The 12,500-nt window shown below is 39.5% G+C and overlaps 2 protein-coding genes across 5 annotated transcripts in view; both read left to right on the forward strand.

Moving 5' to 3' along the window:
* Positions 1-1,242, forward strand: part of thap1 (THAP domain containing, apoptosis associated protein 1) — a 5,441-nt gene extending 4,199 nt beyond the window's left edge. For all 3 annotated transcript variants that reach the window (XM_027143821.2, XM_027143811.2, XM_027143826.2), the window contains exon 3: positions 1-1,242. This exon is cut by the window's left edge and continues 819 nt beyond it. The gene's annotated coding sequence lies outside the window, so the exon portion shown is untranslated.
* Positions 1,243-4,278: 3,036 nt separating this feature from the next.
* LOC113641644 (MOB kinase activator 3B) overlaps positions 4,279-12,500 on the forward strand; it is an 18,246-nt gene continuing 10,024 nt past the window's right edge. The window contains exons 1-2 of one of the 2 annotated variants that reach the window (XM_027144477.2): positions 4,279-4,437; positions 10,913-11,520. In XM_027144477.2, the coding sequence (XP_027000278.1) occupies positions 11,103-11,520 (418 nt within the window). In that variant the 5' untranslated portion in view covers positions 4,279-4,437; positions 10,913-11,102. The remainder of the gene's footprint in view (positions 4,438-10,912; positions 11,521-12,500) is intronic. The other variant, XM_027144484.2, reaches the window with a different exon arrangement.

Here is a 12,500-nt window from a genome sequence, read left to right on the forward strand (position 1 = left end):
CTTGGAGCAAATGAGATGCCTAGAACTCTCTAATTCTAACCCAGGAAGCTCCGCCCACTTCCACAGACCTTCTATTCCCCTCGCCCGGATTTTTCATTCTTCTGTTTATAAAAAAAAATAAATATAAATAAATAAAAAAACGCAGAACATTTCAAAGTCATCAAAAATATTTTTGGCCACAGACGAAAGGCTGGATTTTTTTAATGGAAAAAATGTAGGCTTTCAACAAAGTGCCAAATTTAACACTTTTTTTTTAAATCTATTGAAATATTCCACAATTAGTAAATTCAGTTAATGCAAGTGATATAGATGATCAAACAGACAATGATAAGAACAGCTAGAGGAGAGTTTATCTTCTCCAGATCAGATATGAAAAATTAAATCATGTTATTTTTTAATATATCAATATTTTTTTGTTCGCTTTTGCTTTATCTTTTTAATTTTCTTTAAAAAAAACAAAAACAAATAATAATAATATTTTTTTCCCTCCCCTTTCCAAGCCCCTTCCTAAACTTCACTGAATAGCCTGTTCCTTCACCCGAAAACAAAAACTGACTCAAGCTGCCTGTCTGCTTAGCTTTTGGTTGGTTGTTTAGTTTCCACAAAGTATTTTTTGTTTGTTTGTTTGTTTGTTGTGAACTTTACCAGTTAAAGGAGCCATTTGTCAGTTTTCATCATGTTTCTGGCCCTGAAATAGTTTAACAGTTGTAAAGACTACATAGAAAAACTATTAGTTATAATATCACCCTTTAATAATTCTGAATATTTGGTTTGTTTCAAGCTTCTGTTATAAAGTTTTCTGGCCCTGAAACTAATATGTGATGAAAAATTTAGGTTTGTATATAAAAAGAAGCTTCTCAGGTATTTCAGAGACACGTAATAAGAAAGGATGGGTGGATGGATGGACTGAATATCCTACTGGGTTTTTGAAACATCAGGCAGAATATTGCACTAAAAATGTTACAAACTGCTCCTTTAAAATTATGTGCAAAAAAAAAAAGTGTTTTTTTTTTCTGCGATGTAAAACTTGACATTATGTCGAGATCCAATATGCTGGAAAATGCTTCAAGATTCCTGTGTGTGTGTGTGTGTGTGTGTGTGTGTGTGTGTGTGTGTGTGTGTTTATACCTTTAGTTAATATATAGCTGGACTGTAGTGACATGCTGCCTGGAGAATATTCTGGATCTTCTGGCTCATATGAACTGATTAATAAACATCATGCTTTTTTTTCCTCTCTGTGAACAGACGATTCAGACATTTTTAGACACATCTTTCATTCCCTGAGCAAACTAAAACATTTGACTTTGCATATCCAAGGGCTCCTGTGCTCGTGATGCTTCCTCATTTACGGTTATGGTCCCTTTAAAATGTTTCCCTGAACGAAAGCCATTGCTTAGATGTCGTTTGTATCACAGATGCCTTACAATCTCTGGTGTGGACCGACTCAATACACCGTGTGTTCATTCCTGTTTTTCCTTTTGTCATGAAATAGACGGGAATTAATACTTTAAATTCACTAGTTTTTGCACCCCTGACCGTATCAAACTGTTTTTCAATCCACACGATGTATGGAACGTCTCTGCGTGATGCAGCTGGACACTAAGGAACTAAGAGGCCCAAACCTGTTCCAGCATGACGATGCCTCTGTGCACAAATCACACAGCTCCATGATGAAGACATAGTGTGTAGCTGTGTCTCTGACTCAACTCCACTGAACTGGACCACCGCTACTGATTACAACATCAGTGTCTGATCTCACTAATGCTCTTGTAGCTGAATGATCACAAAATCCCCACAGCCACACTCTAACATCTAGGAAAAAGCTTTCCCAGACGAGTGGAGCTCTTTATAACAGCAAAGAGGAGCCGAACTCTGGACCTGGACAATCATTAACATTTATGGCATTTTTTTCAGACACTTATCCATAGTGACTTACATTTATCTCATTTATACAGCTGAGCAATTGGGGGTTAAGGGCCTTGCTTAGGGGCCCATGAATGGTGGCTCGGTGGACCTGGGATTCAAACTCACAACCTACCGGTTAGAGGTCCAACACACAGATCAGTGAGTACACACTGTATTGCTGCGTCCCAATTCGCTTACTTATACCATGCACTAAAAAATTACATTCTTTTGAGTGTGTGGCAAAAGACTTTGCAGTTCCTACATACTCCTCTATGGAATAAAAACACTGTCAATAATAATCATAGATAAATCACAACATAAATCAGATTTTGGGATCCAACTTCACAAAAAACATAATTACGTACAATAGTTTTAAATTACGCACAACTAAATTAAAATTTACACACAATGCTTTGAATTACGTACGATTATTATTGACAGTGTTTTTATTCCATACTCCTCCTCCTTCACGCAAGGAGTTGTGGGTGATATTAACTGATAGGTTTGTCATTACAACATGCTGAGATTTTGGGAAACGCTTCATATTATTCTGTTTAAATGGCGAATCAGGTCGCAGCTTCTAATCGTGATGGTCAGGGGTGCAAAAACTTTTACCTATATCTATATACAAGTATATAACTATTATGTATGTAATAGAAGTATAATATTTTTTATGGATTAGCAGTGGTACAAACAAACAGATAATATAATCAAAAGTCAATTAACCGAAGGGGAAAGGACACTTTTTATGTGTAGGACATGTTCTTGCTTTGTTTAGCAGTTACTGCTACTTTGAATGTGTCGTCTTTATAAGAAGCTTGTCGATTCATTGACCTATAAAAATCTGATGGCTGTTAGTCGGCACCGTATTAAGGCTTTTTTTTGTGAAATTCATTGATACCTTCAGCTGTAATCAATCTGATTTCTGTTACAGTTCGCCTTGGGGTTGCTTAAGCACTGAACACGTCTTGGCTAAAAAGTGGTGGAAAGTGATTGGATTTAGAGACTAAAGAGTGTTTGACACAGTGACTTTTTCCCCACTTTTTTCAGGACCTCATTCAATCCACCATCACAAAACCTAGTGCTAACAAAAGAGAAGTTTACAGTGTGTGTGTGTGTGTGTGTGTGTGTGTGTGTGTGTGTGTGTGTGTGTGTGTGTGTGTGTGTGTGCATGCTCTTGATAAATGCTTTGACTTCAGAACAGTTCGTGTTCAGACTGGCCTGGTGATGAATGACACACCCTTTAATAAAGAGCCAAGTGAATTAAAAAAGAAAAAAACAACAGTGCGCTCTTTCTATCCTGCACTTGGAAAATGTATTTCAGGGATTAGTAGCAGTTTAATTTTTATAGAAGTGAGTATTGATGCCGTCAGTCTGAACTAAACGAAAACATTGTGTAACACACACACACACACACACACACACACACACCTATACATCAGATCCATGGGTTTTATGGACAGTCAGCTCATCTCCTTCCTGTCATGGAGTCTTTCTCCTTTTGTCGTTCCACCGCCGTCTCTCAAAGACACTCTGTCTATTTAACTTTCACATTCTCTCTCGGTCTGTCCCTTATTTCCGCTGCCTCATCTGTCTTAAACAGATCCAGCTTGCTTCATTTCATGCCATCCCTCTGCTTCACTGTCTATTTTGGTCTTGGTTCTCAGTTTGCTTTGTTTCCACTGCTCATCCTTTATCCCCTCATCTCTACCTCTTCCTCTTTCCTTTGCTTCCTCGTGTGAGGATGTGTGTGTGTGTGGCTTTCAGAATCCTGCTTTCTAGACTTTTTTGCAGTCTTCCATCTCATTTTTTTCTAACACACATGATTGGCGAGTCTAGTCTTATTAGCGTTCCAGCTGCTTAGTGTTTAAGAGTCATTATTTTAAATAAAAATAAATAAATAAAAATCAATATTTATGCATCATGATGATTTTTGATTTTGAGACATAGCAAATGTAAAATAATGCAAAAGTAAAACAATATATATTTTTTTAAAATGCTGAAAAACAGAATACAAAATAGTGTTTAATTGTTTTAAAAAATTCAAAAATTATTTTATTTGGATACAAGTAATTTTGCAACTGACAATTATATATATATATATATATATATATATATATATATATATATATATATATATATATATATATATATATATATATATTATAGTATATTATTTACATTTTTATTTTTAATGTTATTTTTGAACATAATTATTGTGTAATCTCTAAATGACCCCACAAGATGGCGGTGTAACTGCTTCTTAATAAGAAAATAGCCACTAATCGCCGTCGTGTGTATAGCGCATGCGCAGTACTGGCGACTGCCGAAGGTTTCCATGGCTACGTACCATACTTACGTACTATGTAGTACGTGACCGTGGCTAAGAGCTGCACTATTGTGACTTTACTATGTAGTAGGCTAGTATGCTAGTGGCTCACAGCCTGTATGCTCTCTGAGCGGTGGCGCAGACGGCAAAGAGAGATTCAGAAGTGAAGAGGGATTATTACACGGGACTAAAATAAAAGTGAGGTAAATAAGAACCTAAACTGATGTTTATTTGGTGTGTAGGTTTAAAAAGTTTGTGTTTAAGCGCGCTGTGCGTTGTGCTAGTTGCTAGTTCGAGGTGTTTATGTGGCTCTTAGTAAACGTGCCTGTGTTGCGGTTTGTTTTTGGTACCTCACTGAGGCGTCGTGGTTAAATAAATAAATATTTGTGATATTTTAGACACTTATGGTGCACTTTATTAATAAAAAGTGTATTTAAAATGCAGGTGAGTCATTTGAATGAGTCATTCGAATGAGTCATTTTAAGGAGTCATTTAAGGAGTCATTTAAAGGTTCTGCATTACTGTTATATTATGCAACACCTTGTCATGTAAAAACAGATTGTAATAATGAATAAAGTTCTAATTTTCATCAATAACACCTAAAGTAAGACCTAAAATTTTTCAACGTAACGAAACCAGTGAGCTCTAATTAACACTGAATCGGTTCAATGTGCTGCTGATAAGCTTGGCTGAATCCCAAATGTACCCTAGATGTGAGCACTACATTAGGGTATATTATGCCTTGTCCATCTAATATAGCAAACAATATGTCCATTAGTACACTGTTTTGGATTCAGCTGCTTTGCAATAACTTATGAATAATTAAGCAGGTGAATCAGAGGTTTTGTGTTTCATTTTAAGGAGTTATTTTAAGGTTCTACATTACTATGTTATATTATGCAACACGTTGTCATGTAAAAATATCCTAATAATAAATAAAGTTCTAATTTTCATCACTTACACCTAAAGTGACACCTAAAGTTTTTCAACGTAACGAAACCAGTGAGCTCTAATTAACACTGAATCGGTTCAATGTGCTTCTAATAAGCGTGTAATAACTTATGAATAGAGCAGTAACCCATATAATTGTATGGTGTGAATATAATAACACACGTTTTATTTGATTTATAATTAAAACTGCTTACATGCACTTGTAATCTTTTTAAAATCAGATGACACACCCATTTATAACGCTGTTTTTTTTTAGAGAGTCGATTCATTTGGCTCGGCTCACCAATACGAGTCGACTCCGTAGAAGCGGCTTCCCAAATGAGAATTTTCTCTAATGCCAAAAAAAGGTGTTTTCACCAGTGATTGCTGTTTTCTCACTAATCATTCTCAACAGATATAATTCAACGAAATAGTACACTTCCGTATGCGTTAGGCTCTTTAATGTTCATCTAAAAGAGCCGGTTCAAAGAGTCGACTAGTTCCCGAGCTATATAGCAGTATATAATTAGACTGTATTTATATGGGCTTGATAAATACTGTGATATTGGAGACATGTTTTGACTCATTATTGATTGTAAATGTTGTGAATTTGCTGTGGTATAAGATAAATAATATAACACCGGTGTGCTTTTATAGGAAAACAATCAACATTGTGATGATTGGAGTAAAAGTTGAATGGGGAATAACATCATGCCACTCTGTTGTTGATTATTTTCCTATTACAGCACATGAGCAGATGTTATTTTGCACATAAGAAGATGGTCCAACAGGTGTTTTCACTATCAGTGCTAGTGAGTTTTGGTTCATTGTAATATATAAAGCACCAAATCAATCATTTGTTAGCTTCATATTGTACGATATTCACTACTTCCTGTCTGAGAGCACACTGATTCACTCTGCAGAAATTCACACTCGAGTTAAACATTGACAGCTTTGATTGCCGCAGTCAGATTTACAGCCGTGAACTCGCCTGTGCCTTAAGGCAAGAGAAACAGCTCATCTGTGTGAAGTGAGCTGGGTTTTTTTTCTTCCTTCATTCATTCAGAGTTCTGTCACAACTTGTTTTATTGCTTTTTACACATAACGGTAAATAAGCACCCCGGTATTTCCCTGAACAACAGCCTGTAAAAACCCGTCTGTACGGAAACGCCGTGGCTTGGCGTCGATATTGTACTGTACTGTTTATTTACCAAGCAGCTCACTGAATGCTTTTTTTCCTCCCTCCATCAGGGCTTTTGCAGATAAAAAGAGCTCTGGAGGGAGGCCAGGGCACGTGTGTGTGTGTGTGTGTGTGTGTGTGTGTGTGTGTGTGTGTGTGTGTGTGTGTGTGTGTGTGTGTGTGTGTGTGTGTGTGTGTGTGTGTGTGTGTGTGTGTGTGTATAAAGCTTTTTATTTGCTGAGAAGCTTTAATCCATTACAATCCACACAGTCATGTGATCCTTTAATCCGATCTGTAGTTGTTCTGCAATCGAAAACAATATAAAACTACATTCAGGAAACATCCACCTCGAACACAACCATCGCCTGTGGTATAAGGGGAATAAAACACATGCTGTTACACCGATAACATCTCTAGTTGCCCTACGAAACTGTAACTTCCTCATTCTTTAGACAGCACCACTACTGTAACGACCTCGTCTGATTTACATCATGCAAATATCTACTGTTTGGAGACCCACCAGATAACAGGATTTTTACTTTCTCTCTCTCTCTCTCTCTCTCTCTCTCTCTCTCTCTCTCGCTCTCTCTTTCTCGGCACACAGGTCATGAGCTTCATCCTGTCCTAACTTTACCCTACAGCATGTATTCAGTTCCTCATGGAGAGTATTTTTGCTCCGATCACCAGCCTAGACATCCTCACACTCTCAGAAAACGAGAGTTGTTGTTGTTGTTGTTTTGTCCCTCATGTCTTTCTATTTTCCTTCATTCTTACATTCCTCTCTCTCTCTCTCTCTCTCTCTCTCTCTCTCTCTCTCTTTCTTTGACATGATCTAATCTAATCTAATCTCAGGCATACACAGTAGAGCTTTCGAGTGTAGCAGCTAGAATTGACTGGTTGGTTGTTTGTTTTCAGTGAAGATGCTAAATGGTTACGGATTATTTGTTCCTTGCTCATAAATGGTTTCCAATATAAAAGGACAGTGTGCAAAGAAAAGAGAAAGAGAATCACAGACACGTGCGGATCTGAAAACAGGGCCGTTTGGCAAAGTGTTTCACGGTCACAAGCTTCCAGCACACGCGCACACACACACAGACAGCTGATGTGGGATCAACCAGTCCTCTGTGTGGTCCTTATAAAGCCCATTGAAAGTCGAGGTTTGGGAGAGAAACCGACGCAGCGTGCATGTTTAAATCCACATTCCCACAGCAGGAGCCACCGCTGCCACCCAGCATGATCACACCCTCCATCTTAAAACCTTAACCAGCGCTAACGACAGTGGACTTAACGCTGTGTTAATCGAATCACAGCTCACAGCTGAGGCAAAACCTAGATTCTCAGACACTTAACGATTCAGCAATGACGCACGCAAACGTAATCTTTTACCCAGACTCATACTTCGAGGTGTAAATGGAAGACGTCAGATTTGACATTTCGTACATTTCGAGGCCAAATCCCAAATATCTTCACTGATCTGTTCACTGCATGCTGCTGTAAAGCCTGTGTGCTGTGTGAATACAGGATATGAGATTTAGTCCAAAAATGCAGGTAAATATCACTTTTATAAAAGAAAAGAAATTCTATCTAAAATATTTCACTGTAAATAATATTTATTTATATATTTAGATTTTTTTAGTTCATATTTAAGATTTTATATAATTTATAATCTAGAATCAATATAAAAAAAACAAGAAATGCAATAAAATGTTGCATAAATAAAGGGTATTTATTTAAAACCGCAATAGACACAGCTCAGGAAAAGTTTCTTTTATTTATTTATTTTAAACATTTCTTGCTATCAAATATGTAAATTTTAATATTTCAGCAGTATTCGGTCTCGTTTTTAGTCTGACGGCTGTAGCGTTTTATTCCTCATGGACCGTTTAAGGATTTCATTTTTTTTTTTACAGCTTTTTTTGTCCTTACATTAATCGCTGTGACGCTTCATTGAAATAAAGTACATCAGACTCAATTTTTTCTCGTCTGGGGAAGTTAATAAGGCAGAAACGTAGAAAGAGGTAACATGGGTGGAGTTTAAGGGTCACATCAGGGGTCCGGACTTTCAGCCCCAGGGGTTTTTACAGCTTCCCATCGTCCCTCCCGCTCACATTCCTGCATAACCATCAAAGAGCCGAAACCCGCAGGACGAGCCGCCGTTATCGACCCGTGTGTTAACCTTCAACACCCAGCTGTGTCTTTTACAAACTGATTGAAGTTCCTTATGTCAGCACAGAAGGTCCACGGTGGATTTGTCCCCGACACAGACGTCCCAGTTGGACGAGAAACGTACGAGCCGAAGACCGGAAAGACGAGCAGAAATACGTGACGACTGAAAACGACGTCTGATCTGTTGATCTTTTTATCTTCTCTGTGAAAGAAGACGATGCGTGTCAGGATCGTCAGCTTTATAAAAAGATTTTACTGGTGTGTTAAAGAGCCAGCAATATATAGCCTCAGGGCAGCAGTTTAGTTTGTTGTAAAAATGTTTAAAAAAACAAAGTTCATTAGAAGAGAAGCTCAGTGTTTAATATTCTGTGTTTAGGACCTATGTTGTGAATTTGATTTGCACTTTTATTGTCACTATTATTTAGGCCACAGATTATTTAAATGCCCCCAAACCCCATCCAACCCACACATTTACACTTATACACATTTACACATTTACATGTCCAGTATTTAGCAGATGTCCTCATCAAGAGCGGCTTATTTTAATTGAGTGTTAAGGGCCTTGTTCAGATCTCTGTCTCTCTCTCTGTCTCTGTCTCTCTCTCTGTCTCCCTCTCTCTCTCTCTGTCTCTCTCTCTCGTTCTCTCTGTCTCTATCTCTCTCTCTGTCTCACTCTCTCTGTCTCTCTCTCTGTCTCTGTCTCTCTCTCTCTCTCTCTCTCTCTGTGTGTGTCTCTCGCTCTCTCTCTCTGTCTCACTCTGTCTCTCTCTCTCTCTCTGTCTCCCTCTCTGTCTCTTTCTGTCTCTCTTGCTCTCTGTCTCTCTCTCGCTGTCTCCCTCTCTCTCCCTCTCTCTCCCTGTCTGTCTCTCTATGTCTCTCTCTTGCACTGTCTGTCTCTGTCTCGCTCTCTCTCTGTCTCTCGCTCTCTGTCTCTCTCTCTGTCTCTCTCTCTCTTTATGTCTCTCTCTCTTGCTCTATGTGTCTCTCGATCCCTCTCGCTCTCCTTCTCTAATACTACTAATAAGTTTTTTTAATAAAAAAGGTTGTTCTTTATATTTAAAAAAAGAAAGGTTTGTTGAGTCTCTTGACTGAACGCAGTGTAAGACTGCTGAGTGTCGGCCAGTCGGAGTTGTTATGATGTTACAGGTTTTACACTCAGTTTTCAGTCCAGATTGAGTTCTAGATAGAACTGTTTTAAATTTAACCTGCTGACAGCCTGCTATTAGTTTATTGTCTCTCTGCAGAAGAACCACAAATATAATCTTGCACTTCACACTGTGTGTGTGTGTTTGTGTGTGTTTGTGTGTGTGTGCACAAGAGAGAGAGAGAGAGAGAGAGAGAGAGAGAGAGAGAGAGAGAGAGAGAGAGAGAGAGAGGGAGTAAAATACACCTGACATCTTGGGGAATTCCATGTAAACATCACCGTACTTCCCACCACAACACACAGCTTTTGCTTTTGCTTCTCATCGTAATTTGCAGGAAGAAGGATGAGGATTTTTTTACAAACCAGTTCACTAATCACCTGCAGTGAAACCTAAACAGTCATCATGGTTCATGAGGTTGTAGAGAGATTTGTTGTGTTTACTGAAAGCCGTCCTGATTATGGGAACGTTGCAGCGCAAACAATGTGAATTAAATCAAAACATGATACCTTACTGTTTCTATAGTAAAAGCACACACAGGGACTTGGTGAGGTTTGCTGTGTAGAATCGGAAGGAGTCGGCGGTGTCTGCATGTAGTAACGGACCTCATGATCTTGTGGTCGTTCAGCAATATTACAGTCTTTTATTTATTTTTTTTATCTTAAATTAGCAAAATTTTTGTTGAGAGTTTCAGTAAAATTCTCGACAACATTACAATAAAATTCTTGAAAACATTATAATAAAATTCTCGACAACATTACAGTTTGATTGATGGACGCGTTTTTCTGCTCGTTCTTGAGTTTCCTACAGTGAGACAGGACGTGTAGGGACACATCTCCATCACGCTGATGTCTATCAGGACAAAAGCCTGAATTCCACACACCATGTAGTTCAAAACGCCCTCATCATAACCTTGTTACGTGTGTGTGTGTGTGTGTGTGTGTGTGTGTGTGTGTGTGTGTGTGTGTGTGTGTGTGTGTGTGTGTGCATCCTGCCTCATCATGCCCAAAGGTTGTAGTTTGAGTCAGAGAACACAGCGGTCATGTTCAGGATCGACCTAGAAATCCCAGTAGTGTCTTTGCTGAGACAAAATCTTGCTCATCTGCTTTGTGGTTATGTCTGACAAACCAAGTGGTATTGCTATTCATTATTTATTTATTTTTGTATTTATGTTTTTTTATAAAAATGTTAAAATGACGGTAATTTTTTATGAATAGTCAAAAACGTCTCATCTGTATGGTCTTTTTGCCTTTCTGTCAGGTGACCATGTTATAAAGAGGCCCAGCACCAGCTGAAGAAATCACCACTGATCATCATCATCATCATCATCATCTGTCTATTGAGTCACCTCCATCCTCTCTTTGTCTTTCTTACATCCACCTTTTATCCCTCCATCCCTTTCCCCCTTTCCTGAAACCCCACTTCTTCTCTTCCTTGCCCATCCCTCAACATGTCCATCGCTCTCAAGCAAGTCTTCAACAAGGACAAGACCTTCAGGCCCAAGCGTAAGTTCGAGCCAGGTACGCAGCGTTTCGAGCTGCACAAGCGGGCTCAGGCGTCGCTCAGCTCGGGCGTGAACCTGCGGGCGGCTGTTCACCCGCCTCCCGGCGAGGACCTCAACGACTGGGTGGCCGTCCACGTGGTGGACTTCTTCAATCGCATCAATCTGATCTATGGCACCGTGTGTGAGTTCTGCACAGAGAAGAGCTGCCCGGTGATGTCGGGCGGCCCGCGCTTCGAGTATCGCTGGCAGGATGAACACAAGTATAAGAAGCCCACGGCGCTGCCGGCGCCACAGTACATGAACCTGCTGATGGACTGGATCGAGGTGCAGATCAACAACGAGGACATCTTTCCCACAAGCGTAGGTGAGTGCAGCTACTGAAAAGATCGCCGATCACCTCAAGACGATACTTTTGCTCGATTCTCATCGATGTGATGCGAGTGTAGGTTTTCTAAATCTGCTTACCCGGGGCACCTGGGCTACTGCCTTGCCCACCTTCATTCTACTCCTCTTCCTCCTCTCTCACATTGTCCTCACTGAGAGCTCGTACTGTATCACTAACATGTAACACTATTACGTGCGGCGTGTTAATTATTCAAAGCCATCAGATCCTCAGAGTCGTGCTGCTGTCGCTCCCGTCGGTCTCCTTCTGCAACCCGAACCAGCCCAGTTTTTATCCTCCGAGGTTTTTTTTTTATCTTCTTTCTCCCTCTTCTGTCCTCATCCCTGTGTTTTAAACCCTCTCACCATTATGAATTATTCAGTCTGACGAGAGCCAGGGCGTAGCCTTCTGTTTGTGTTGGGGAAAATGTGCATTATTTAGAAAGGCCGGAAGAAAAGGCCAAGTGTGCGACGTTTGCGTGGCGCCGTTAGGATGCGAGACAGGACAGGGATCATGTTAGAAGGACATCCAAACGTGCAGTCTCCTGATGAACTTTGTTTCTAGGTGAATCAGTTATATTATACTGCAGCTTTGACTGAAATAAAATCAGCATGCAAAAATGACACGCTCGTTTGAATATGCATATTGTTTCCATAGTAACAACACAAAGCGGGACTTGTCTGGCAGACGCACCACACAAACGAGTGGGATGTTGAGAAGCTTATAGCTGCTAGAAGATAAGAGATTACGTGAATTATAAATAGAAACCACTAAAAAGCGTTGAGAGTTCTCTGTAGAGTAAAAACAGTGAAACTCCACGCTTACAGGTCACAACTTACAGGTCACAACATACAGGTCACAACACACAGGTCACAACTTACAAGTCACAACACACAGGTCACAACATACAGGTCACAACATACAGGTCACAACTTACAGGTCACAACTTACAGGTCACAACA

The sequence above is a fragment of the Tachysurus fulvidraco genome, chromosome 26 (assembly GCF_022655615.1).
Source record: "Tachysurus fulvidraco isolate hzauxx_2018 chromosome 26, HZAU_PFXX_2.0, whole genome shotgun sequence".
In the NCBI taxonomy this organism is placed as follows: Eukaryota; Metazoa; Chordata; class Actinopteri; order Siluriformes; family Bagridae; genus Tachysurus; species Tachysurus fulvidraco.